A 27,574-nucleotide genomic window follows, 5' to 3' on the forward strand; every position below is an offset into this window, starting at 1 on the left:
AAACCCTCTGAGGATGTGATTTTTATTGATTATACAAATATCATTCAAGTCAAACAGGATCGATTATAATTTGGTTGTCACGAGTTCTCCGAAACGAAGGCGTTCCACTTGTTTTGCCAAGTGGTGAGACCAACATCCTTAAGGTGAGCTGGCAGGGAGCTGTATCTGCAAGACAAAATAAGGAATTGTGTGATTTAACTGCTTCTAGATCAGATAAATCTTTAATTGTTGTCGTCGTCTTCCTCCGCTTATCCGGGTCCGGGTCGCGGGGGCAGCATCCCAACTAGGGAGCTCCAGACCGTCCTCTCCCAGGCAGGACCCCAAGGCGTTCCCGGACCAGATTGGAGATGTAACCTCTCCAACGTGTCCTGGGTCGACCCGGGGGCCTCCTGCCGGCAGGACATACTCGAAACACCTCCCCAGGGAGGCGTCCAGGAGGCATCCTGACCAGATGCCCAAACCACATCAACTGACTCCTTTCGATCCGGAGGAGCAGCGGTTCTACTCCGAGTCCCTCCCAAATGTCCGAGCTCCTCACCCTATCTCTAAGGCTGAGCCCGGCCACCCTACGGAGGAAACTCGTTTCAGCCGCTTGTATCCGCGATCTCGCTTTCGGTCATTACCCAAAGCTCATGACCATAGGTGAGGATTGGGACGTAGATCGACCAAAAAATCGAGAGCCTGGCTTTCTGGCTCAGCTCCCTCTTCCACTTTAAACCTTTAATTGGTTTAAAAAAATAAACAATCACTCAGTAATGCATTTCTGTGGGGGATAATTGCCGTTGTCCAACATTAAAGGGTAAAAAAGACTTTTTCCAACACAAACTCCCCATTGCTGTTGGTATTTCAAACTGAACTTGCTTACCTGAGCTCGGTTCAAAAACCCAAGAGACTTGACCCTTAAGAACAACCTTATGTTGCATCTCAGCCTGATTTATTAACTCTGACCAATTAAAACACAGGCTTGGTCTCTGTTGAACAGAACTGTGCTTTTTCTAGTTGGTTTTATTTGTCACAAGTTCCACTCGGAAACTTCCTGACCTGTCTTGGATGTTTTTAAATGGAGCTAGCTGGACTTCTCATCTTTAAAATGTTTCACCTCACATACTAGAAGCCAATGAGGTCAAGGCCATCATTCCGAATCAGAAGCCATAATCACCTGGGTGTCATAAATCTGAGTTTTTCAAACATGAATCTACTGTTTGAAGAGATTCTAGTGGAGGCGTGCTGTTAATTTTGAGTCATTTAAGATCTGACATGTTTGTGCTGTTTGGGAAAAAGCACAAATGATATTTTACTCTGGTGCCACATTAGTAGTTTAGTTTGGGTTTATGCAGATGTTTCCTTCTGGTTTGTTGCCTTTGACAAAAACATGTCAGACTGCTGAAAGCCCCACACGTGTCCAAAATGGTACCACAGTGACCTTTTGGGGGGAAGTGAAAATATGAGGCTGAAAATTGACAGCAATGTTTTTTTTTTTTTTTTTTTTTAATGTTAAGACCCCTTTTAAAATGTCAGTTTTCACAATTTTTAAACTAAAAAGTTGATCTTAAAAGCTGGTGAGACATATGCAGTATCCCTCTTTAAAGGCTGGACTATTAAACCAGGTGACGTGACTCTGACCTGATGGAGTTGAGCGCCAGCTCCTTCAGAGTTCCCAGATTTGCTTTCAGTCCCCCGATTCCGACAAAGGCTTCGTAAAAGTCGTAGGAGAGCCCCGACGTGCCGAACAGAGAGGGATCGTCAGAGCTGATCACCATCGGGTGGCCCTCGGACATCAGCACAGCTGCAGGGTGGTTCCTCAGATCGGACACCAGCTTCAGTACCTGCAGGTCAAAGGTCACTTAGATACTTTGAGAGCAGGTGTTTTCCTGTGGCACAGCCAGAATGATACCTGGTTGGAGATGGGACAAAGCTCTACAGCTACATTTCTTTTCCTGGAAAGCTCTTTGGCGAGCGGGTGGTGTGCCAATGCGTAGCCATGCCCGATGCGTGTGGTGTTAAACAGAAGAGCATCCAGGATGTTTTGATCTACATCGGTGCCTTCATCATCTGCACATAAATGGGGGGAAAAAAAGGGTTTTCTCAAAGATTAACATATCTTTCATCCCTTTGGTGGTTTGCCCAACAAAGGGAGAAGCTTCTGACCCACCCACCCGTCTCCCCGGCGTGAAAGAAGAACGGCAGCGATGCACCGATGTCGGCCGGCAGAGAGAGCGCCTCTCTGAAGTACCAAAGAGTCCTGCCGTCGTTCTCCCTGCCGACCTGGAAAGCAAAAGTGTTAAACGGGTAAAAACCCATAAAGATGTCGAAGTTTGAAGGTGAACTCAGACACTTCTGTCGTTCTCACCATGTCAAACCCCGCAACCACATCAGGGAACTCCATCTTTAGCTGGATGGCCTCTTTGACAGCTGCTGTGACTGCAGAAACACTCAGAGCCCTGGAGAAAACAGAAACATGACTCAACCAGAATCTAGAGCACACATATTTGTTGAGCTAATAAACATGAGGGAGCTCGGTAAAATAAAATTAGTTTAACATGTAAAATAATGCAAAAAATATACAGATCTATTCATTTGGATGTGCGGCTGCCAGTTTTGGACCAAATGCTGAAATTCCAAGACAATCATGGCAATAAAAAGTCAGTACATCCCAGCACTTGTTAATGTTCTCATCTGACCAACTGGATTATGCTTTAGGCCTGATGTGGTCGGTGTCGGAGGAAACAGACGACAATCAAAGTCATCAGAAACATGCATCTCTGTGCAGTTTTATCAGAACATGACAGATTGGATCATTAGCAGTCACATGATGACAGACCCACACCCGATTTAGATCAATTCTGTATCTTTTAAGCAACAATGTTCAATTTAACACACCGATTTAAATTCTGCTTGTAAATGTTACCTGTGAACTGAAATTATGATCCGCGCCCCGAGAAAGTCTGGATGATCCCTCTTAAAATTCTCTGTAACCTCCTGAAACATATTCAGAGTCCAGGTCTTATCGTGAATGGTCCCATCCAGCTCATACGTCTGCAACAGACACACGCTTTAGGAGGAAGGTACGTTTAGAGGATCGAAGTGAAGAGGAGAGCCAACAGACCCGTGACAGACCGCTCCTCAGCTCCAGATACATGATGTTGTCTTTGTGAAGCTCCTCTAAAGCCTGACGGTAGTAATCCCTCAACACTGGAGCGTGGGTGATGAGTCCGGCTGCCGCGATGAAGGCCTTCTCAAACTTCTCCCACACAACATCCTGGTTTGGATATTCCCCGTCTGGATCCTCGGTGAACAGCGTTAGGTGCTGCATTAAACTGGAAAATGCCCCCAAAAATAAAAACATTAGGCTGAGCTCCATTGTTAGATTTTGATTTAGAGGTTTAAAACCTCAAGTGTCTCTAGGACTTGTTCATGAGTGAGGGAAATATGGAGCACAAGATGGAAAGGAGGATAGGTGCCGCGTCTGCAGCGATGCGGGCGTTGTAGCGGTCTGTCGTGGTGAAGAGAGAGCTGAGCCAGGAGGCGAAGCTCTCAATTTACCGGTCGATCTACGTTCCTACCCTCACCTGTGATATGATGTATAATTGTAAAGTACATTGAATTGCCTCTGTGTTTGAAATGTGCTCTATAAATAAAGCTGCCATGCCTCACCTATGATCACGAGCACTGGGTGGCGACCGAAAGAATGTGATCGTGGATACAAGCGGCCAAAATGAGTTTTCTCCATCGGGTGTCTGGGCTCTCCCTTAGAGATGGGGTGAGAAGCTCGGTCATCCGAGAGGGACTCGGAGTAGACCCTCCCTGGGTAAGCGGAGGAAAAGAGATGGATGGATGGTTTAAAACCAGCCGTGTCCAAAGAGTGGTCTGGGGGCCTGCTCCCAACTGGAATGGCAGAATTGTAACACTCAGGCAGACTACTGGTGGGGATCAACACTTTTAAAAGTTCAGATTTTTACTAACTGGATGTATTTAAACAAATATCTCATATCTTTTTTAATTAGGGACCAGTGATGACATGTTTAGCCGCATGCTGTCCTTCAACCGCTGGCTGTCTAGGTGGTGTCCTGAAAACAACGTGGGCTACATTGATAAACTTTGGAAAACTTTTTGGGGAAAACCTGGTCTGATGCGGAGAGACGGCATCCATCCCTCTTTGGATGGAGCAGCTCTTCTTTCTAGGAATATGGCCAGTTTTATTAGTCCTCCATGACTACCCAGGGTCCAGACCAGGAAGCAGAGTCGTAGTTTAACCCACCCCTCTGCAGCTTCTGTACTGTTACCCACCCACTACCCCATAGAGACAGTGTCCTGCCCACGGCCAAAACCACACAGATTAAATATCAGGCTTAATAAAGCAAACCATGGAAATCTCATAAATATTAGAACAAATTCAACTGAGCAGAAAACTAGAAAAATTAAATGTGGGTTGTTGAACATTAGATCAATTTTTTCTAAGACTTTGTTAGTTAATGACTTGATTTGTGATAATCAGATCTCTTTGCTCTCTCTCACAGAATCCTGGCTGCAGCAAGAGGACTATGTTAGCTTAAACGAGTCGGCTCCTTCAAATTATTTAAATCATCATATTGCTCGAAGTACAGGGCGAGGAGGAGGAGTAGCAACCATTTTTCATTCGGACTTATTAATCAGTCCCTTACAGATTAATAGTTACAGTTCGTTTGAACATCTTATTCTTAGTTTTCTTAATCCAGATTGCAAAACTGTAAAACCACTCTTGTTTGTAGTTTTATATCGTCCACCAGGTCCTTACTCTGAGTTTTTGGATCAGATCTCTGATTTTTTTTTATCTGATTTGGTGCTAAATACTGATAAGGTCATTGTAGTGGGGGATTTCAACATTCATGTGGACATTGAAAATGATAGCCTTAATGTAGCCTTTAGTAATATCCTTGACTCAATTGGTTTTACTCAAAGAATACATAGCTCCACCCACTCCCCCCATCATACATTGGACCTTGTGCTGACTTATGGCATTGAGTGTGAGGAAATAACAATCTTTCCACATAATCCAGTCCTCTCGGACCACTTTCTGATAACCTTTGAGTTTTTTATAACTGAGTTCTCGAGACATGAAAGTAAATTTCACTATAGTCGGTCTCTATCTGACAACGCAGTTGCATCTTTTAAATCAACTGTTCCATCTTTACTGTCCTCAGCATCTCAGAGGCATGTAGCAGAGGGCAATATTTTCAGTTCTAGCCCCTCACAAATTGATGCCTTAGTTCATCATGTTAATTCCTCCTTACGTGTGGCATTAGATGATGTAGCCCCTTTAAAAAAAGAAGGTAATTAGGGACAGGAAGTTGGCTCCCTGGTTTAATTCTCATTTACGAGCCTTAAAACAAAACTCTAGGAAATTGGAGAGAACATGGCGCTCTACGTACCATGAGGAGGCCTACCTATCCTGGAAAAATAGTCTTGTGCTTTATAAAAATAAGCTTCAACAGACTAGAACTGCTTATTTTTCAGCTTTATTTGAGGAGAATAAGCATAATCCTAAATTTCTTTTCAGTACAGTTGCTAAACTTACACAGAATCATAGCTCTGAGCCCTCAGCAGCAATGACTTCATGGGATTTTTTACAAGTAAAATTAATTCTATTAGAAACAAAATCTTTAGCATCCTCCCTAATGCGATTTCTTCTTCCTCAGTAAGTGAGGCAGCTTCAGAGGTGACTGTAGAACCTCATCTGTGCTTGAAACGTTTTGATCCAGTTGAGCTTTCAGAGTTATCAAAAATTTTAGCTTCATCTAAACCTTCAACTTGCATTTTGGATCCAATCCCAACCAAATTATTTAAAGAAGTATTTCCTTTGGTTACTGCCCCCATTCTAGATATAATCAATCTATCCTTAGTAAATTGGTATGTACCACAAGATTTTAAGGTTGCTGTAATCAAACCTTCACTTAAGAAGCCTTCTCTGGATCCAGATGACCCAATGAATTATGGGCCATTCCCATCTGTACCGGGTCGGCCCGGGCCAGGTAGCCCCAGTCGGCCCCAGCCTGGCCCGGTTGATTCCACACATCCTTGCCTTAAGCCCATGTGGGCTGATTCAACCCACCAATCAGAGGCTTGCTCTAATGGAAGGTGTGAATGGGCTGATTCTACCCACCAATCAGAGGCTTGCTCTAATGGAAGGTGTGAATTTGCTGTCAGCAGTGGGCGTGTTGGCCCTGGTCGGCCTGAAGCAGTACCCCTCGGGAAGAGGGCCGAGAATGAGCCTTGGTTGGCCCGGGAAAATTCCAGGCCACCCAGATATGTAAACAACCTACGCTACCCGGCCCGGGCCGACCCGGTACAGGTGGGAATGGCCCATTATAGACCAATATCTAACCTTCCATTTTTATTCAAAGTCCTGGAGAAAATAGTGGCCATCCAAGTATGTGAGCATTTAAACACTAATGCTCTGTTTGAGGAATTTCAGTCTGGTTTTAGAGAGTATCACAGCACTGAAACTGCATTAGTGAGAGTTACAAATGATATTCTCATGGCCTCAGATAAGAATCTTGTGTCTGTTCTAGTCTTGTTAGATCTCAGTGCTGCCTTTGACACAGTAGATCACAATGTTCTTTTAGAAAGACTTTAACATGTTGTAGGGATCAAAGGAACAGCGCTAGGCTGGTTTAAATCCTACCTGTCTGACAGATTTCATTTTGTAAACGTACATGACAAATTGTCTTCATACTCCAGGGTTACTTGCGGAGTACCACAGGGTTCAGTGCTTGGACCAATTCTTTTTACTATATATATGCTCCCAATTGGTAAAATCATTAGACAGCATGGGATAAACTTCCACTGTTAAGCTGATAATACTCAGCTATATTTATCCATTAACCCCGATGAACCTAATCGGTTAGGTAGATTACAGGCTTGTCTTGAGGACATAAAAAATTGGATGACTCTAAACTTTTTGCTTTTAAATCAAGACAAGACGGAAGTTCTCATCTTTGGACCAGAAATCCAGAAAAGGAAATTGCTTAGCCAATCGCCTGACCTTAATGGCATTACATTAATCTTCGAGAACAAAGCAAGGAACCTTGGTGTTATCTTTGACCAGGACAGGTCATTTAAATCCCAGGTTTCACAACTTTGTAGGATTTCCTTTTTCCACCTTCGGAATATTGCTATGATTAGAAGCATACTTTCCAGAAGTGATGCTGAAAAACTAGTTCATGCATTTATTACATCAAGACTGGATTACTGTAATTCATTACTCTCAGGAAGTCCACAGAATGTAGTTAAAAGTCTTCAGCTTGTCCAAAATGCTGCAGCTAGAGTTCTGATGAGAATTAAAAAGAGAGATCATATCTCTCCTGTCTTAGCTTCCCTACATTGGCTACCTGTTAAATTCAGAATAGATTTTAAGATCCTTCTTCTCACATATAAAGCTCTTAATAATCAAGGTCCATCATACATCAGTAATCGGATTGTTCCATATGTTCCTAACCGAGCACTTCGCTCTCAGACTGCAGGTCTACTGGTGGTTCCAAGAATATCTAAACTTAGGATGGGAGGCAGATCTTTTAGGTATCAGGCTTCTCTCCTGTGGAACCAGCTCCCAGCCTTCGTCCGTGAGGCAGACACTTTGTCTACATTTAAGAATAGGCTTAAAACATTTTATTTGATAGGGCCTATGGTTAAAATCTGATGTTAGCCTAAATCAGGACAAGTGGGGGAGTAGAGGGAGGTGGAGTGTACAGTCGGTAAAGACGACTCTCCCTTGCCCTGCCTCCAACATGCCTACATCTAAATAGGATAGATTATCCAGAGTTATCTCTGTAGTTACGCTGCTATAGGCTTAGACTGCTGGAGGATACACTGACCACTTCTCACACTCTACTACTTTCTTCTACAATCTGCTCTTTAACTGTATTATTTTGTGCAATTTCAGCTGTTAACTTTATTTTCTCTGTAAGTGTTTTTCTCCCCAGAAGAAGCGACAATGACGTTCTGCTGAGCTGTGGTGGCCTCATGGAGGGGGCCATCGACTAGCACACTGCTGCTAACCACTTAAACATTCTCTCTCTCTCCTGATAATAACTTTTTGGTTTCCTTGACTTTTGATGTGCTAATGCTAGTTTATCCGTTTAATTATAGATCCACTAGGATAAATACAATAAAGTTTATCTTTCACCAAATAGAATATTTACTAAGACATCATAATATAACTATAGACACATTACATGTCTGTGTGTGTGTGTCGTCTTGATCCCCAGTGAGTCGTGGAGGATGGCTGCTTATACTGAGCCAGGATTCTCTGGAGGTTTTTTCCTGATAAAAGGGAGTTTTCCTCTCCACTGTCGCTTTATGCTTGCTTAGTATGAGGATTGCTGTAAAGTCACTGACTTGATGCAATTTGCTGGGTTCCTTATATAGGAAACATTATTTCTGATTGGCTTAATGAACTGACCTGAACTGGAATTTTTATTATGTGAAGTGCCTTGAGACGACTCTTGTCGTGATTTGGCGCTATATAAATAAACTTGAATTGAATTGAATTGAATTGAATCTTTTTTCCAATTTATAAAAATCTAATTTTTGTTAGCATTGGGTGAGGAGCTTTAACTTTAGTCGGCCCTGGTGTTAAAAAGTTTTCACCTGTTATCAAATCCCGCATCGTCTCCGATTTTGGCTCGTAACGTCTCCAGCAGCTGCCAGTAGAAGCAGTCCCATCGAGGGAAGGGCTGGCGGTCCGAGAACAGGAAGCGGACAGAGTTGTCCCACGTGAAGCAGATGTAGCAGTGAGGTCGGTGGGTGACGTTTTTCACCAGCCATTCCACGCCGACCACAGACGAGCCGTGGATGTGGAGGGCGGCGCCTGTTTGCAACACAGCATCACATTACTCACATCTGTCCTTTTCTTTTGTTTTGGCTGCTGTGAACACGGACCCCACATCTGTCAGATTGCTGAGAACAAAAGAACCGTTTTAGTAAAATGAGATCAGTCATAACATCGTTTAAACCCAAAGCCACGTAGAGGCTGAGATTAAAGCAAGAATAATAGGAAATTACATTGATTAAAAGCTAAACATTACTGTTTTGTATCAAATTCAGAAAAAGTGACCAAAGGCTGAATGAGAAGAGCCAATCAAGAAGTCTGCTGCATCCTGAAAAATACCTTATGCAAGAAAGTCTGAAAGTCTTACTCTGCGGAAACCATGCTGACAGTGAGGCAAAGCCTTTACAACACCAAAAACTACCCAGGGTGTTACTGCTGGATGCAAAGTCCAACATCTGCACCAGAATGAAGGTCTGACTAATGCACAGACATAAATATTGGTATAAATGTGCTGCCATTGTGCATATTCAAAATGTAACTGAATACTTCTAATTATTTCAACCATATTCACGTTTATTCATTCATATATATGAATATATTTCATATTTCAACATTTAAAGAGCAGAATTCCATATTTTTGTTTGATATGGACTCAGCAGAAGTGTGAACCATTACTCTCAGGAAGTCCACAGAATGTAGTTAAAAGTCTTCAGCTTGTCCAAAATGCTGCAGCTAGAGTTCTGATGAGAATTAAAAAGAGAGATCATATCTCTCCTGTCTTAGCTTCCCTACATTGTCTACCTGTTAAATTCAGAATAGATTTTAAGATCCTTCTTCCCACATATAAAGCTCTTAATCAAGCTCCATCATACATCAGTGATCTGATTGTTCCATACGTTCCTAACTTAGCACTTCGCTCTCAGACTGCAGGTTTACTGGTGGTTCCCAGAATATCTAAACTTAGGATGGGAGGCAGATCTTTTAGTTATCAGGCTCCTCTCCTATGGAACCAGCTCCCAGCTTTAGTCCGTGAGGCAGACACTTTGTCTACTTTAAAGAATAGGCTTAAACATTTTTATTTGATAGGGCCTATGGTTAAAATCTGATGTTAGCCTAAATCTGGACAAGTGGGGGAGTAGAGGGAGGTGGAGTGTACAGTCGGTAAAGACGGCTCTCCCTTGCCCTGCCTCCAACTAAATAGGATAGATTATCCAATTATCTCTGTAGTTATGCTGCTATAGGCTTAGACTGCTGGAGGATACACTGACCACCTTTCACACTCTACTACTTTCTTCTACAATCTGCTCTTTAACTGTATTATTTTCTGCAATTTCAGCTGTTAACTTTATTATTTCTCTCTAAGTGTTTTTCTCCCCAGAAGAAGCTACAATGATGTTCTGCTGAGCTGTGGTGGCCTCATGGGAGGGGGCCATCGTCTAGGACACTGCTGCTAACCACTTAAACATTCTCCCTCTCCTGATAATAACTTTTTGGTTTCCTTGACGATGAATGTGCTACTACTAGTTTACCCGTTTAATTATAGATTCACTAGGATAAATACAATAAAGTTTATCTCTCATCAAATAGAATATTTACTAAGAAATCAACGTTTGTGTTTGGTTGGGTTTGTTTGTTTGTTTGGTTGGTTGGTGTTTTCTCGATCCCCAGTGAGTCGTGGAGGATGGCTGCTTATACTGAGCCAGGATCTTCTGGAGGTTTCTTCCTGTTAAAAGGGAGTTTTCCTCTCCACAGTCGCTTTATGCTTGCTTAGTATGAGGATTGCTGTATAGTCACTGACACTAGTCAGTGACTTGATGCAATTTGCTGGGTTCCTTATATAGGAAACATTATTTCTGATTGGCTCAATGAACTGACCTGAATTGGAATTTTTATTATGTGAAGTGCCTTGAGACGACTTGTCGTGATTTGGCGCTACATAAATAAAATTGAATTGAATTAAACTTATTTGGCCCTACGTGGTTTATACATAGCTTATCATATATAACATTAAATCTAATCTTTCATTTAGGGAAAAGACAGGATTTTCCCAAACACACTGTTTTTTTTAGCAAAATCAAAATTAAACGTTTCAAACGATGAAAATAAAAAATTTTGGGCTCAGCTTTATTCCACCGTCCTTGTTTAAACTGCTCATCTTTACATGTATTTAGAATTTGTGCTTTTATTATCTTTTAACCAAGCGTGTTTTTATTCTTTTGTTAGTATTCTGTGATTTAACCCAATTTTATTTATTTCTGCAGGACGAGACTCCTTATTCTGCACAGTGTACATTCAGACCATTTAAGCAAAGCTTAAAGGAAAAACCTAAAACGGGTGAAAGTCTACACAGAGTGGCTTGTGACCTCACCTTTAGGCATCCTCTGCAGCAGCTTGAAGATCGGGCTCTTCTCGATGAGCGTCTTCACCTTAAAGAAGTGGACTGCAGGAGGAAACTGTGCAGCAGACATCTCCCGCTCCTTTAACTGGTGGAGGCGAGTGTCTAGCTTCTGCTCCGCCGCTGTCAGCGTTAGCAGACCTCCAGTCTGCCGGGAAGTCTCCTCACGCATCAGCAGGTCTCTGCGAGCTGGGTCAGGCATCCCGTCCGTCTCCCTCACAAGCCAGAGAAGGGGAACGGTGGTGAGCAGAGCCACGCAGAGTGAGATCGCCATGTCCACGTATCACACAGCCAGGATCTGGAACTAAAACATGCTGCTCTGCAAAAATCTGAGCTGAAAAGAACAAAAAAAAGTTAGTAAAGACTGGGAAAATGTAACAGGAAACTAAATAATCAGATCTAGGATGCACTTACGACACTCAGTCTTCTAAATGCTCAGCTTGTCTTCCACCAGAAACCGCCGCCGCGGCAAAATACTCCACAAGCAGCTGGATAATTAGAGCATTTTTTTGTCTGACTAATACCATGTGATAAACTAATGAATGAGGCATGAATGGGCAGGAAGAGACAAAAAGAGCACAGAGGAACGTCTAATTATATCTTTATGTTTTTACATTTGAACACGATCACAAACAAAAGCACACACAAATAATTTACTCAGGAAACCTCATTTACATACAGCATACCCTCTGAATAAGAACACACTCGATGCAACATCAATAAGTTACTGCTGACAGGTCGTTTACAGGGTTTGGTTTCTAGGATACCGTTTATTTGTGATTGGTTGGTGGCGGACACGCATTAGTCCCACAATACCCCATACAACTCATAATGTGCTGCAGAAGTTAATGAAACGGCGACACAAGAGCCGGGTTTGTCATGAAGCCTGATCCGATTAGAGGTCAACCTGTTAAACACGCAGCTCGATCCCTGACTAATCACTGTAAACTCAGCCCACCGAAATAAAACGGGGAGAGAAACATCGACCTTACAGCTGTGCAGGAAGCCTCTGAGCACATCTGGACCGTTACGCTACAGCTTCCGTCGTTTCCCTTAGAAATACACAACACAGCACACAAACGAGTCTTTCCCTGCGTCGGCAAATTTCGTTTCACAGATAAAAGGAATGATGTCTTTCATAAAACAACGAGAAATAAAAAGGAGTGTTCCTCTGGAGTGCTGTGAAGGTCTTCAGTCCAAGAACTTGCGGTTTGGGTTGGTACCGAACAGAGCCACTCGGGTTTCAGGCATCATCTGCAAAAAAACGTAGAAATTAATGTTAAAAGGTCGTAAATGCAAGTGTCCACATTTCTGCCATTTGAGCACCGTTTTACTGTCAAGCAGGTTTAAAGGGGTTCTAGAATTCAAAACCGCATTTATGTTGAACATAGGCAGCCTGGCGTGTCTGATGTACCATTTATTTATAGAGCGCCTCCCTAGATAAAAATCACAAATAACTTCACAAAAATATTTAGGAAATTAAAAATGATTTAAAAAAAAGTGAAAAAAAAAAACGTAAATACAGGAGCCCAAAAGAAATGAGAGCAAAACCCGCACGAACAGAAGCCAATGAGGAAGAAGAGGATGAACAGGACGTCACACCAAAACCAGCTTGAACAAGTGAGTCTTCAGCTGCTTTTTAAAGGAGACCACTGAGTCCACTGATCTCAGGCTCAGGGGGAGAGAGTTCCAGAGTCTGGGGGCCACAGCAGCAAATGATCTGTCACCTTTGACCTTTAGCCTGGTGCTGCACAACCAGTAGGCTTTGATCACTGGACCTCAGGGACCTGCTGGGGGTGTAGGGACTAAGAAGATCACCAATGTAAGATGGAGCTTGTCCATGTAAGGCCCTATAGACCAGAACCAGGATCTTGAAATGAACCCTGAAGTTGACTGGCAGCCAGTGAAGCTGGAGGAGAAGCGGGGTGATGTGGGTGTGTTTGGAGGACTTGGTCAGAAGCCGAGCACAGGCATTCTGAACCACCTGTAGACGTTCAGGGAGGTTCTGCTCAGACACGTGAAAAGAGAGTTACAGTAGTCTAAGCGTGAGGAGATGAAGGTGTGGAGAACTGTCTCAAGTTCAGAGCGAGACAGAATGGGACTCAGCTTAGGGATGTTCCTGAGATGGAAGAAGGAAGAGCGAACAAGAGAACTGACATGAGAATCCAGGGTGAGAGCTGGGTCAAAGGTCTGGTGCAAAAAGCCTGCGCCGCCTCCGACCTGCTTTTTTATGTAAATTAGTAATGGTGTAATGGCCACGGAGAAACACCAGTCTGAGAAAAGCTGGTTTAACACATAAGCTTAGACACACCTCCTTAAGCCTGCATGTCCCAACCAACGTCAACATCAGCAATAATTGTGTTATGTTGGTCACTGCAATGCTAACCGCAGAGCTACGCTAGCCTAAGCTATTGCTAATGCCATCCCAAGTTACTGCAAACACATAGCATGAGCTACTGATAATGCTAGCCTGAGCTACCGCTAACGTCTTTGCTGGACAAGAAGAAAACGACAAAGAGGAACGTTCCAGGATGTACTGGGAATATCCAGACTTTGAATGAATGCCAGATAGATCCATAGCTTGTCTGCTGAGTAATCCGAATACTTTATACAGTTGTACACACAGATTCTTGATTCAGGCAGAGTAATGGAGCCATCTGGGCAAATTAACCAATCAGCACACAGGTCATTTAATATTCATGCCCTGATCGAGTGGGCGGGGTAAACCAGTCTTTATTGTAAGGCAATGTGTGTGAACATTTATCAGCGCTCCTGGGCCATTTTGAGCCCCAACAAAGTTTCAAATGTTATATAGAGGCTCAAAGAACAGCTTCCTACTGAAAAACTGTTGTTCTAGAACCCCTTTAAATCAAAAAGTCAAGTCAAAATAAGTATAAAAGCACCCAAAAACATCCCCCTTTTTATTGTGTGACAAATGATGTCACTAGCAGTCTCTCAGTTTAAAGTTGTACCTACTAATCAGATTTTGTACAATGCGTTTAAAAAGGTAGCCTGATTTCAGAACAACAGTGTGCTCTTAATATTAAAGACATTTGGTAATCAACCATTTAATGAGGAGGGGAGTTCTTCATTAAAAAGGCTTAAAAGATGCAAGAAAATCTTAAAAATTTTGAGCTTGAAGCAATTCTTTTAATTTCTGTTAAATCTGTTTTTGTAATTGGATGGTTTCTGGGATCTAAGGGCATAAAACAAATGAACTGTGTTTAAAAGCTGGTCATGTTTACCTGCTGAGCCATGAGGTCCAGTCGGCTCTCCAGGGTGTTGGACACTTTAATTTTCCCGTCGTTGTTAAACATCTCAATACCTCCAGATCTTCAGAGACACAAACATTTAATTAAATAAGTTCAACTTCCAGCACAAACGAAACGTGTGTGGTCTGATTCATCATTAAACGTAGACGCCACGCACATATCCGGAGACAGGAAGTTGTCCGAGTCGATGCGGACCTCTAGGTTGTTCTTCACAGCTGCTTTATAAATGGGGATGTTCCTCTGAACGGATTGCTGCAACATGCAAAGGAACAGAAAATATTTAAATAACGATTTCAACCAAATTATATCAACTCATAGAAAACTTTCTCACCTGCACCAACTGGACGTCCTGTTTACGGCAGCGAATCGTCACTTTGGGCTCCAGCAGCTGGTAGAATCCCTGGTGAGAGAAATTTATCATGGGTCAGCAAACGAGGAAACTCGTTTTTGCAGCACATCAGAGCTTGAAGCTACAATCAGGCGAGAAAAAGAAAAAGCTCCAACCGGTGTGCAAACGCACCTGTAGGATTAAGCCGTCCATCAGAGTTGAATACCTGGCTGAATCTTTAGCCACGTTGGCGAGCCGCTGACGGGCCTCGTTCAGCATTTCCTACGAGAGCAAACACACAAGTGTGTATTCCTGCTTATATAAATGTAATGATGTGTGTGTGTGTACGGTGGCTTACTGAGATCATGTCATCCCGGGCCTTTAGCACCTTCAGTCGAGCCTGGTTCATCAAGTTTGACATTTGGCTGTTAAAGCAGACAAATAACAAACACATTGGACTTGCTTAGATATCAAAGAGGAGTTATTTTTATCCCAGCAGACAAAAAGGGCCGCGAAAGGGTGAAGCTGTTAGATAAAATTACAGAAACACAGTTGCTCATAAAGCTGCGGGGGGGGGGGGGGGTGTCCTGTGATGTCCCGTCACGACTCACATTTTCTTCTGTTGCTCAATCTGCTTCTCCTTCTTCTCATAGTACTCCATTATCTTCAGCCTTTGGGTCTGGACCAGGCGACCCTTCTCAATGTTGAACTCCTCCTCGGCCTGCAGGGGGAGACGCAGCTTACTCTGAGGAATCCTCCAGAATATCTTTAATTTGCCACAAAGGCTTTCTAAAGAAATGCTGCATGGATTTGTTGCCTTATCTCCAGAAATACATCAAAACTCTCAGCAAAAACACTTGTTAAACAATAGAGATTATTCTGTGATTAATTGATATTAATTAATTATATTAATTTTATATTGAATATGTTTGTATCTATAAATATATACAGTAAAAATACAAAAAGTGATGCTGATTCACCAAAAAATAAAATAAAACGTACAAACAAAACAAAGCTAATACCAATAATGGTATTTTAATTTTTTTGTTATAATTTAAAAAAATGTAAGTAAATAAAAAATGTTTTCATAAACTTTCTGTATAAAAAACATCTGCTTAAATCTAAACTATCAATATTAATTATACTTTTATTAGGAGCTTTCAATCTAATCTTTAAAACATAATAAAAGCTTTTATAAAAGTAACTGTAGTTTCTGGTTCTGATGAACTGTTGTGATTATTCGGATTGTTTTAAAGCTGCATCTTTTATACCTTAGGTCATATTTGAGAGGGTGCTCGCTGCAGAACCACAAAGGCGGAGCTGCATCATAAGGTGGAGCTGCACCAGAGTCAGCCCCGCCCATTCACGCAAACTCAGCCTAGCCCACTGACTTCCGTTTTTGTTTTCAACTTTATCGCAAACTGACCTGACCCACATGAATTACGGCTGTTACTAGTTTACAGTCGTTAATGCTATGTTCTATGCTCCAATTAAACAAGATAAATATAACTTGCTACATGACAAAGACTGAATATATCTCGAAATGAAAAGGTTTCTTTCAGCGAATATCTGCCCACAGCCAGTCTAACAGAAATGGTCTATAACAGCATTACAGACTTTTGAATGGGCTTTGGTAGTCTAGTGGTGAGATCGTCTGAGTTAAGTTTTGCTTTCCCCTCAGCTGATGCTGGTTCGATTCTCGGTGGGGTCGTCAGCAATCTATTTAGCCAGCTGAAACATTTAATTTGTTTATATTTTAGTTGTAATGTTTATTTTCAGCAAAATATTTATGTCTGTAAAAGTTCTTTGAATTTGGTCGTTCCTAAACAGCATTTTAGTTGAAACTCTGCTCACAAATGGACTCACACTGGCTAAATAAACGAATAAATAAATAAAAAAACACATTAGTCATTATATGTTAAACTGTATGCCAGTAAATTGTTGTAAACATAGTACTGGCAAGTTTAGCTAGAAATGAAGAAAAGAGGTTGTACACTACCTAAAACTTACAGTAATGGGAGGCGAACCTGCGCAAAACTGCATGTAAACCTGACTCCATAACCACTACACCACCACATATGTTATAAGTCATGTGGCGTTACATCTAATTGTGCTTCCTAGTATGTCTCTGAGATGGGTTGTATGGTTTTTCGGCGGTGTCTCAGTAGAGGTCATTTCAGAAATAATTTGTCAGAAAATTCACAGAATATCCAGATTTGAGAACCAAGACCAGACCCGCTTCGGGGGAGGAGACCAAATTGAAGCTGAGATGGGAGGAAAATGCATGAATGAGGCTAAAAATTGCTTTGGCATGCTTCTTATGAGGAAATGACAATATAACATGATTAAAAGTTCCAAAAGTTAGATTTTCAATTATATGGAACCTTTACAAAAACTGTTCAATTAACTTCTCAACTCCATCCTCAATCTTGCATTTTTTAGCTATAACACCCTCTTTGGTTCCAGAATGCTATCAAGTCTGACAACTGGAAGGAATTGGACTGACTCTGATGGAATGGGCAGGGCTGATTCTGGAATGGGCGGGGCTGACTCTGGTGCAGCTCCACCTTCTGGTGCAGCTCCGCCTTTGTGGTTCTGCAGCGAGCACCACTTGTCATATTTTCCCATTTGGTGCTCATTTAGCGCCCTCTAGTGACAAGTCTCGTTGGTACACTTATGGCAGGAAGACTAATAAAATGTGATGCGGTGTTTGTAAGGTCACCTTTTCAATGTGACAGCTTTTTTTATGAATTCTGTTAAAAAAAATTTCTTCGGCATTTGCCTTTCTGAAAATATTTTACCATACAACAGGTCTGCAATAAACCAGATTTGGTTCAAACCTGCCATCCATCAGCATCTTAAAGGTCAATAAGTAAGAAATAAATGTTAGTTTTCTGAATGTTTACTACTCCATCTTTCATCTCTGAACTGATTGTAAATAAATAAATAAAAATCCCACAATGATGTTCAACCCCCACAGAGTACTGTCAAAATTAGGAATTAACCATCAAATAGGCAGTTACTTTAAGTTGAGAATTACACTTGTTCTGGTGTGTTATGCAGCAGCTAATAAATTGGTCATTTTTATAAATAATTTTCTATCATTTGAATCTCTGAGAATTTCATTGTAAAATAATGAGACAGAAATGCTGCGTTTATCCATGTGAATCTGCTTTTCCTGCGAAGGCTTTGTGCGTATATTCTTACTAACAGACTTATAAAATCAGAGTGCCTTAAAAATAAAGAGGAAAAAACAATTAAATTATCAACTAAGGCTTTTAAAATGACAAATAATGACTTGTTTCCAGAAAGAGAAATGCACGACTGTATACCTTTGCATCAATTTCCTCTGCCTTCTCATTTGCCTCCTGCTCAATGAAGGCCATCATGTGCTTAATCTGTAAACAAGAACAAGAAATAGAAATGAGAACCAGGACACTGTGAAGGTCTTACTAAATGTAAAGACAACAAACACTTGTCAGCTTTAAAAAATGCACGTTGCTTTAGAACAGACCCAGAATTTTCCATCTGTGTGATCGGTCCACAGAGGTTCATAAAAAAAATCACTCAGATTAAAATTATTCATCAGAATTATTTATTCAGATTTATATGTATAAAAAATAAATAAATAAAAGCACAGCTCGTGTGTTTTCTCTGAGTTAAAGTTGGGTTTCACCTCCTGCTGTGAAAAGTTGACATGAGATGTTAATGTTTTAGTTTACCAAAGTTCACCAAAACAGGCAGGTGAATGCAGGAAAATGCACTCATATCTGGTTCCTTTCTGCTCGTATCAGCTCATTATCTCTTCATCCGGGAGAAATTGTTGAACATTTTCAGCAAATAAATTTACTATTTGCAACAAATCAGCAGAAAGATGAAAAATATCAAACGAAAACCTGAATCTGGACCTAATCATGATGCATCAAGTTTCCAGATTTAAAAAATAATAATAAATAAAAGCTCAACGATGGCGATCGAATAACAATTTTGTTCCTGTTTATATATTTTACAGAGTTCATGAATTCAACTAACAAACTGTGTTTTGTCCTGACATCCTGCTGGTAACCAAAGCACCATATACCATTTATAACCATGCTTTGCCTCGTTGTTTGTGTGTAGACAACACTGGCACATCCCTGGAATTTGGGTTATTTAAAGGACGATTTTTCCATAAAAATACTGACTCACTCCAAGTTCCTCATCTGGCTCATGTGTTCATCATGTGATCTAAGAAATCTGACCCTGTCAGCCAAAATGTCTCTTATGCACGAGCTGGTAAAGCACCGTTTGCAAGAGGAAATCCGATTTCATGAACAAAAACAATTCATTTACCCCTGGAACGGTAAAGAACGTATTTAGCAACTCAGTCAGAGCTAACCTGCTCAATGTCATCCTCGATACTAACACCAGCTAAAAAAACACCTTTTTAAAGAGCTGTAATTGCCACCCCATGTTATAAACAGTCGATTTGATCCATTTAATTTTTTTTGCCATTTAAAGACTATAATAGTTTATTATTACCTGCTTCTGAACGTCTGCATCGCTGAGCGCCATGGTTGGATTTACGGAGGCCTGAAAGACAAAAATACATTAACAACATCAAAGAACTCAACGAAAGTACCAACAACAAAAGAACGATTTAACTAACGACAAAATGTTTTGGGTAAGTGTAAATGTACCCGAGAAACACTGACGAGTGGGTTTGAATTAATCGCTACAGTCGTGACCGTAAAGACGTCCAAAGCAAGTCAGCTGACTATGAAGTCACATGACTTCCGGTTCTTTTTCCGGAAACAAGCTGTTATGCTTATTACCGCCATCTCGTGGAGAAGAAGTGCAAAACATGCTAATAGACGTTCAAAACAGATTAATACAAATAAATGATTTTCTTAATCTATCTTATATCTTTTGATCATATTAGTATATTTCATTATTCCACTTATGTGTGTGAATGTGTGTGTGAATGCATGAATGATACAGTGTAGTGTAAAGCCCTTTGGAGTCCTCAGACTCTGAAAGATGGGTCATTTATCATTTATATTTCAGAAAGTCCCGTGAGATTTTAATTTATTATCTTTCTTTATCATTACAACAAAAAGCCAAATACAACATTTTAATTATTATAAATGCAAAATGTTTACTAAAACACTTTAAATAATATTTTTTTATTAATAACTGAATATTCAATAATTCTTTAATTGTTTGTTTTGTAAAGTTGGTATCTTTTTTGCTTACCACCACCACCACCACCACCATCACCACCACCACAACTACTACTACAACTACAACTACTACTACTATTACTACGTACAACTACTACTACTACCACTACTACTCAAAATAAATCATACATTTTTCTGTTAAAAATAAACAATGAAACACATGCAGTAAAAATGGTAAAATTATCTTGTGCTAACTGTATACAACTACATTTAAAATAATATAAACATAGCCTATTTTCTGGAAATGTATTTCTTTGTCAATTAGCATCTTCTTCCTCTTCTTCTTCAATATTAATATTAAAATGAAGAAGAAATTCAGTGTTTGTAGACGTGTTTTTTTCACGTATATGAAATGTTTCATAAATAGATGAATTAATAGAGAATTCGGCTTTTTACAGTGTTCACTTTCGCTGTTCTGTTCAAAACAACATTTAATTTGATTTAGTTAGAGGTTTCATGTCTACACGAGTTTTAATTTTCTTGATCAGCTGTTTTTATTTTTTATTACAACATTTTATACTTTTCCTTTGATCAGTTCCACAGTGGTTTAAATTCAATGACAGGAGAATAACTGAAAGCACAAATAAGATAAAGCAGTTGACTGTATTTTCATATAAGTAGAATACTTTCTCAACTAAAACAGACCACAGTCAAAGTACAAAGCTTCTCAGAAACAGTCAGGCCTGCCCTTTGGGCCAGCCTTGCTGCTTGTTCTCATGTCGATGCCGAGTGTGAGCAGCAGGGGGAACCAGAAGCTGGAAAGTCCACCTTTAGAATCAGAAATAGCTCTTCTCCCTGTCTGACATGCATTTTCCACTCAGTGTCCCAGAGTCCCAGCACCTGCTGTGCTCTCTAATCCGCCGTTTGGACAGAGACAGCATTCACCTGAGCGAAAAGACGGATCCTCAGAATTTAGCTGAGATCACAAACAAAAGGCTGAATTCGAGTCCAGGGTGAACTTTCACTCACATTCTCAGTGTTTACTTACATTGTTTGCAGTGTTTCCTAGTTTGGATGAACAGCAGAGTCATGATTGACTCCTCTCCTGCAAACTGTTATGTCATGGATTTGTGAGGTGGGGTGGGGGGTAGGAGCGACTTGTGCACAGCTTGTCCACCTTGTTCTTCCCTTGCCAGCCCCAGCATGCATGCCTGCCTGTCTGCTGATTTGTATCCTTGTCTCTGACCTGCTCCTCGACTCCTCCAGCGTCCCCCCACAGAAAACAGAGGTATGCTGGGATTTTCCTTCTCTTGATTTGAACTCAAACATTAACTTATGCTGGGTAACTCTAGCCAGAAAAAGAATAGTGTTCTTCCACAAGTTCTGAGGCTTTTGTCATCACATGTGTGCTGTTTTTGTTTGAAGATGAGCCAAATGTCACCTCGTGTCAGGCACCATTTCTTTCCTTTTCAGCACACTCTCTCCCACTTTGACATTGGCTGCTGACCTTCTCTAAACTGCGCTGGCTAACATCCTCTGTCCTCATCACACAATTAGCCCAGAAATCTCATCATGTAATTTATCAACGAACGTGCAGGATCAGTAGGAAGTGGGACGGCCAGGAAAAGGTGTGTCAGAGGTCAGATTCTGAGCTGACATGAAGGATTTAAATAGCTTGTGTTGTAAACTTTAATGTCTAAATCAGGCCTGTCTTGTCGGGCATAAAATCTCTCAGGGAAGCTACTAAAAATTCATAGAATACATGGGAATATGAAAAAAGCAGATTTAACGTCTCTGAGCGCAAAGAAAACAACCGTAACCTCTGATAATTTAGCGTTAGTTTGTCTTGAAGGAACACAAACATGTGTTGCATAGCAGGCCAGAACGAGAAGTTGCCTTTTCCCTGTGAGAACACTCTTATTATGGGCAAATTTAAGTCAAAATGTTTGTTTCTGTACACTTTTTCCTCACACGCTGATGCAACGGGAGTTTTTTTGTATGCACGTGGATGAAAGCTGTGAGGTAGAATTCATAAACGACTGAAAAGTTGGAAAAGAATAAAGAATGAACGAGTGAGTAAGTAAAAGGATTAAACAGAAATAGGATCAGTAAATTACTGACAGGAGAAAACTGTAGTTTAACAGAGCTTTATTTTTAACTAGATTATAATCATATTTCATTACATACCAGCAACTTGCAGTATATTTGCAATTTTTCCCCAAAAGTAAAATTGCAAATGTTTAACAAATGTTTTGCATAATTTGGCATCAAGACATTTGTCAGAAATTAAAAACAAGTTTCACCATAATTACAAAGATCCCCGCGTGATTATTAACCAGAATCGTCCTGCTTGGTTTTATGATTACATCAAAACTTTATCTACATAATTGAAAAAGTTCTGAAACCTGAATGTTTTCTTCAATAAATAAGTTTTTTATTTATTTGCATTCAACTTTACTTACAATAAAACGTGATTTAAAGGAACTTTACGGAGTTTTGAATTTTTATGCTCGAGATTGCCCCCTCAGGCCAAAAGCGTAATGGCAGCTTCAATAGTAGGCTCGTGCACGAGGCGCGCATGCTGTACGTGCACACTCCTTAACGAAAATAACAGCTGAGACAGTCCCTTGTGTGTGTGTGTGTGTGTGTGTGTGTGTGTGTGTGTGTGTGTGTGTGTGTGTGTGTGGCCCGGAGGACAGGAGAATGCGCAGCTAATTAATTAAATAATTTGGTTCTGTACCTTTCTCTTCAGCACAGCCGACAAAGGTTTATGATGGGTCAGTCCTCCTGCATGCTCAGATCATTCCCTTGCTTGAAAAATTGTTTCAAAATAAAAATTGAACCCACATCTTTTTTATCTGTGAATTCAATGCCGTTCGGCGAGTCTCAAATACAAATTTGGGCATCTTACTGTAAAAAAATATATCACTAATGTAAAAAAGAAACTCTAAATAAACTATGTTCACATCTGGAAATGAATCCAGATCTTCTGCATGAGAGTCCAACATCTTACTAGGTGAGCTAAAGCACCAGTGACAGCTTTTGTATCTGTAACATTTATATCCTTGATGACAGCTGAAACAACGTTCAAAGCAGGGTTCGGAGCGAAAATGGCTATTTTGTTGCTAATTTGCAGGAAATATCTAGAAGAAAGTTCTACAGAAAGTAGCTAAGGGTCCTCAGAAATGTAGCTAGCTTTGTCACTAGGCGTTAGGAACAGCGACAAAGTGGCACTACCTCTCTCTCTGCTGCTAAAGCTACGGATAGCAAATGCTACGGGCGATGCCTGAGTGTGAACACTCATGAAGCAGCCTGCTCGACCCGAGCATCTCTCTTTTTCTGTGATTTTACAGAAAAACAGGCAATCACAGTAAAAATGCCAGGGCTCATTCTACAGGACCAGGGCATTGCAGGAGAATGTATGAAGAAGACATTTATTATTTCTATACATGTTTTGACTGTCAAACTTCCATAATGCCCCTTTAAATTCTTTATTTCAGACACTTTGGTTCGAGATCCTTTAGGGCTCCCTTAAGCTCTCTCTTCACCACAACAGACCAGTACAACGCCCGCATCACTGCAGATGCAGCACCAATCCACCTACCGATCTCACGCTCCATCTTTCCCTCACTCGTGAACAAGACCTCGAGATACTCAAAGGGTCCAAATAAGAAAAATAAGTAGAATGCCAGAAAAAAAGTTATTTTTCAAAATGAAACAACACATTTTAATATGTAATGCTAACATTTTACAAGAAGTTTGCCTTTATTATGTTACTTAGTGCATTATTAAGCATTAATAACAAAGAATCTCTTCATTAATGTTTCTGACATTGTTAACTATTAAGTGTCCTTAAGGTAAGGACAAAAGGACGGGGATGTCTGCTCAGTAATGCATTACATAACAATAACATTAATAGTAAGCAGTTGTTAATACTTTATTAATGCTTAATAACATAATGTTGATAAAGCGACCCCCATTGTAAAGTGTTACCAATATAATAAATAAATAAACTTTCATTTAAAAATTAAGTCAATTACCATTAGTCATTATTTCTGCTGTAATGTTCAACAAGTCTTGAATTATTTTGGTTTTGTGGACGAGAACAGCTGTTCAAGCCCGGAGGAGTCTGTCATCATGAAGACATGGACTCTAAAACCAGGGAGAACTCTGATGAGATACTGTAGTGAATCCGATCCAGCGTTACAGAGCAAAGAGGAACCGTTACAAATATCTAATCTGGGATTGGTATGAGGCGGGGGGGGGGGGGGGGGGGGGGGGGGGGGTGTTACGGCACAAGGAGTTCAACCAGCAACCGAGGGGCCCTGAGAAGATTAAATGAAAATTGCTCGTTTGAGGTGGGATCTATTCCTTAAAAAGGTGATCTGAAGGAGTTTATTGTTCTTCTTGCAGATTAAAACATAAAAAAGAAACCTCTAACTTGTTATTTCCGTGCTAGAAGTCCATTCTTTGGTGTCATATGAAGCCCAAGAGCTCCCATTCTTGGTTGACAGATGAAGATGCATCTAAAGATAGTAAGATATGCAAGTGGAGGCTATAGATAGCCGCAGCCGCTGTAATACGCAGTCAGTGAGTAGGGTTTTCCAAACGCAGAGCCGACGTCAACAACAGCCCAAAGTGCACATTTCATCTCAATTTATCTTCTTTTATTTGCACAGAAATTATTCAGCTCAAAGCCAAAGAAATCCCCTCTATGATTCACGTTCTGATGGAAAAGTTCACAAATTATTACAAACGATACGATGAAAGACAAAAAAATTAAAATCAATTTTTTCACTTAAATTATTTCTAATCCAGAACCTTTTCAGACATTTCCTAAATAGAAGAAAAAACCCTTTTAGTTAAGGATTTATTAGATATGTTATTTTTTGTTGTGTTTAGGATTGCTTCTGTTTTTGTGAAGTGAAAAAACTTTTTTTTTTAGTAAGGAGTGCAAGCTACTTCTAAATGGGTCCATACTTTAACTCCTTTATCAAATATGATTGAATTCATCATGCAGTCAAAGTGTTTGAAATGAATGACCTCTAAGTGAGGTGCTTACTGATGACAGTGGTTTCTGCAGGCTGTTCCAACAGAATCAGGTAATTTGTGGTTGATAAGTAAAACCAAATGGAGCCTACACTCACTGGCCACTTTATTGGGCACACCTTGCTAGTACAGGGTTGGACCCCCGTTTGCCTTCAGAACTGCCTTAATCCTTCGTGACATAGATTCAACAAGGTACTGGAAACATCCCTCAGAGAGTTTGGTCCATATTGACATGATGGCATAACACAGTTGCTGTAGATTTGTCGGCTGCGCATCCATGATGCTCTGTTGGATAAAGATCTGGTGACTGTGGAGGCCATTTGAGTACAGAGAACTCATTGTCATGTTCAAGAAACCAGTCTGAGATGACTAGAGCTTTGTGACATGGTGCATTTTCCTGCTGGAAGTAGCCATCAGAAGATAGGTATACTGTGGTTATAAAGGGATGACATGGTCAGCAACAATACTCAGGTAGGCTGTGGCGATGCAACGATGATCAATCAGTACTAACGGGCCCAAATTATGCCAAGAAAATGTCCCCCGCACCATTACACCACCACCACCAGCCTGAACCGTTGATACAAGGCAGGATGGATCCATGCTTCATGTTGTTGACACCAAATTCTGACTCTTCCATCCGAATGCCGCAGCAGAAATCGACTCATCAGACCAGGCAACATTTTTCCAATCTTCTATTGTCCAATTTTGGTGAGCCTGTGTGATCGAAGCCTCAGTTTCCTGACAGGAGTGGCACCTGGTGTGGTCTTCTGCTGCTGCAGCCCATCTGCCTCAATGTTCGACATGTGGTGCATTCAGAGATGCTCTTCTGCACACCTCGGTTGTAACGAGTGGTTATTTAAGTCACTGTTGTCTTTCTATCAGCTCGAACCAGTCTGGCCTCTGACCTCTGGTATCAACAAGGCATTAGAGATGGTTGGGGTCAGGGTGTGTGATAATCCCAGCAGATCAGCAGTTTCTGACATACTCAGACCACCAGCCCCTCTGGCACCAACAACCATGCCACGTCCAACGTCACTTAAATCACCTTTCTTCCCCGTTCTGGAACTCGGTTTGACCTGCAGCGGATCATCTTGACCATGTCAACATGCCTAAATGCACTGGGTTGCCACCGTGTGACTGGCTGATCAGTAATCTGTGCTGAAGAGCAGTAATCAGGTGAACCCAATAAAGTGGCCAGCGAGTGAATAATCATTGTTGGATATTTTTAAATGTCAACAAGTGATTAAAATGTTTAAATTAACATGTTTAAAAAGCACAACTGTGATGTAAAATTGTGCAAACTGAGAGCAGTTATCTGAGAGGATATTCAAACCCACCTTATAATTATTTATGTTTAAATCTGCACTTTTCATCTCTTCAGGACATTATAGGGAGTTTGTCCCTCCTCTGATCTTTGTGCAGCAGCCGGCCTTCATTCTGGAGGGAAAGGAGCCGGTGGAGTCCAGGAGAGGCGATGGGAGGAACAGCCCTGCCTCTCTGCCTCTGACCCAGACCCAGAGTCCTGGACCCTGGCAGAGTGAGAGTCTGCTGGCGGAGTCCTGGTCCACGATGGGCGACGTGGATCCGGAGGACACCAAGAGTGTTGACAGCAGTGATGGAGCAGTTCTAGCTGGAGAGGAGAACCACTCCTCCAACTCGGACATGGTCCACCTGGAGCGAGAAGAGGCAGAGATGCTGGAGGATGAGGAAGAGGAGGAGAGGAGATGGGAGAAAGAGGAGGGGGGCGATCTGCAGGCGAGTATGCTGAGCATGCTTGGTGGAGAAAGGGAACTCCGGGCTCCAGAAACTGAGGAGGTCCTGATGTCGGTGGAGGGGCCTCACACTGAAAGAGATCCAGCACAGGTCAGGCAGGTGGTTCCCCCCATGACCCTGCCTCCTCTGCCCATTGTCAAACTGGACCCCCCCTCCACAACTTCCACGCCTGTCCCTTCAACCACAGCTTCTGAAGTAGAAGATCTTTGTTCTACTCAGAGCCTTCAACCTCCTTCAATCCTCACACCTAGAGCTGCAGAACCTCCAGAACGGAGTCTGGGTCAGCCGAAGTTCTCAAACATCCCCCTCTCAGATGCCGAGGAGCATCCAGTTAAAAGTGACCGGCTGAAGAAAAGGGAGCTAAACCCGAGAGCTCGTCAGACCAAATCTCTGAGCTCCTCCGAGCTGCTGTTTGGAGGAGCAGCATTAGTGGCAGTTGTGGGTGTGGTGGCCTACGGTGCCGTGGTCTACTGCAAAAAGTAGGAAAAATAAACTCTTAAAAACACAAATCCTTTCTGTTTTTAAACCAATTCCTAATAAATTATTCCTCCTCAGTCTTTTAACAGATGGTTCTCTTTCTGAACTCTGTTTTCTGCTACCTGAGCTCCCAACTCTGACTTCCTTAAAAACAACACATTTCTGTTGAACTCAGATTTAGCTCTGCATGAGTTAAAATGCAGCATAGATAGTAAAACATCATGTGATCAGAGAAAACTTGGGCCTCCATCATCTGGCTTGTTTTATCGCATGTTGTAAATGAAGGCGCTGGTCTGACCAGAACAGCTTAAT

The 27,574-nt window shown here is 41.3% G+C and overlaps 3 protein-coding genes across 4 annotated transcripts; 1 reads left to right on the forward strand and 2 right to left on the reverse strand.

Annotated features, from left to right (window-relative positions):
* Positions 1 to 8: 8 nt before the first annotated feature.
* On the reverse strand, positions 9 to 11,701 carry ada2b (adenosine deaminase 2b). The gene is made up of 10 exons (XM_015960494.3): positions 11,616 to 11,701; positions 11,175 to 11,535; positions 8,626 to 8,845; positions 3,107 to 3,317; positions 2,909 to 3,036; positions 2,351 to 2,441; positions 2,157 to 2,265; positions 1,895 to 2,052; positions 1,624 to 1,826; positions 9 to 165 (listed from the first exon to the last, which is right to left on the reverse strand). Exons 2-10 carry the CDS (start codon positions 11,473 to 11,475, stop codon positions 78 to 80), a joined length of 1,509 nt encoding a protein of 502 aa, XP_015815980.3. The 5' UTR covers positions 11,476 to 11,535; positions 11,616 to 11,701; the 3' UTR covers positions 9 to 77.
* Positions 11,702 to 11,785: 84 nt separating this feature from the next.
* Positions 11,786 to 19,600, reverse strand: atp6v1e1b (ATPase H+ transporting V1 subunit E1b). Its single transcript, XM_015960516.3, has 10 exons — positions 19,481 to 19,600; positions 19,323 to 19,373; positions 18,134 to 18,199; positions 15,413 to 15,522; positions 15,160 to 15,226; positions 14,994 to 15,083; positions 14,805 to 14,873; positions 14,631 to 14,725; positions 14,447 to 14,534; positions 11,786 to 12,455 (listed from the first exon to the last, which is right to left on the reverse strand). Exons 2-10 carry the CDS (start codon positions 19,353 to 19,355, stop codon positions 12,393 to 12,395), a joined length of 681 nt encoding a protein of 226 aa, XP_015816002.1. The 5' UTR covers positions 19,356 to 19,373; positions 19,481 to 19,600; the 3' UTR covers positions 11,786 to 12,392.
* A 1,297-nt stretch (positions 19,601 to 20,897) lies between these two features.
* Positions 20,898 to 27,348, forward strand: si:ch211-214j24.14 (bcl-2-like protein 13). 2 transcript variants are annotated; one of them, XM_054739771.2, is made up of 2 exons: positions 20,898 to 21,251; positions 26,394 to 27,348. In XM_054739771.2, the coding sequence occupies exon 2, from the start codon at positions 26,582 to 26,584 to the stop codon at positions 27,266 to 27,268; it is 687 nt and encodes a 228-aa protein (XP_054595746.2). In that variant the 5' UTR covers positions 20,898 to 21,251; positions 26,394 to 26,581; the 3' UTR covers positions 27,269 to 27,348. The 2 variants fall into 2 exon arrangements, with proteins under 2 accessions (XP_054595746.2, XP_015815952.3); XM_015960466.3 differs by having other exon boundaries at positions 26,435 to 27,348.
* Positions 27,349 to 27,574: the final 226 nt, after the last annotated feature.

The sequence above is a fragment of the Nothobranchius furzeri genome, chromosome 1, assembly GCF_043380555.1.
Source record: "Nothobranchius furzeri strain GRZ-AD chromosome 1, NfurGRZ-RIMD1, whole genome shotgun sequence".
Taxonomy (NCBI): Eukaryota; Metazoa; Chordata; class Actinopteri; order Cyprinodontiformes; family Nothobranchiidae; genus Nothobranchius; species Nothobranchius furzeri.

Bases quoted from the DNA above. Each gene is read 5' to 3' on its own strand.
- atp6v1e1b (XM_015960516.3), bottom strand. From the start codon at position 19,355: ATGGCGCTCAGCGATGCAGACGTTCAGAAGCAG. The intron at 15,227-15,412 runs GTGAGTCGTGAC...CTGCTTTAACAG, and splicing joins ATTGAGCAACAGAAGAAAAT to CCAAATGTCAAACTTGATGA. The intron at 14,874-14,993 runs GTGCGTTTGCAC...TTCTCTCACCAG, and splicing joins TGGACGGCTTAATCCTACAG to GGATTCTACCAGCTGCTGGA.
- si:ch211-214j24.14 (XM_015960466.3), top strand. From the start codon at position 21,081: ATGTCATGGATTTGTGAGGTGGGGTGGGGGGTAGGAGCGACTTGTGCA. The intron at 21,252-26,434 runs GTATGCTGGGAT...ATCTTTGTGCAG, and splicing joins TCCCCCCACAGAAAACAGAG to CAGCCGGCCTTCATTCTGGA.
- ada2b (XM_015960494.3), bottom strand. From the start codon at position 11,475: ATGGCGATCTCACTCTGCGTGGCTCTGCTCACCACCGTTCCCCTTCTC. The intron at 8,846-11,174 runs GTGAGGTCACAA...TGTTGCAAACAG, and splicing joins GCTGCAGAGGATGCCTAAAG to GCGCCGCCCTCCACATCCAC. The intron at 3,037-3,106 runs GTCTGTTGGCTC...TGTCTGTTGCAG, and splicing joins TGAGGAGCGGTCTGTCACGG to ACGTATGAGCTGGATGGGAC.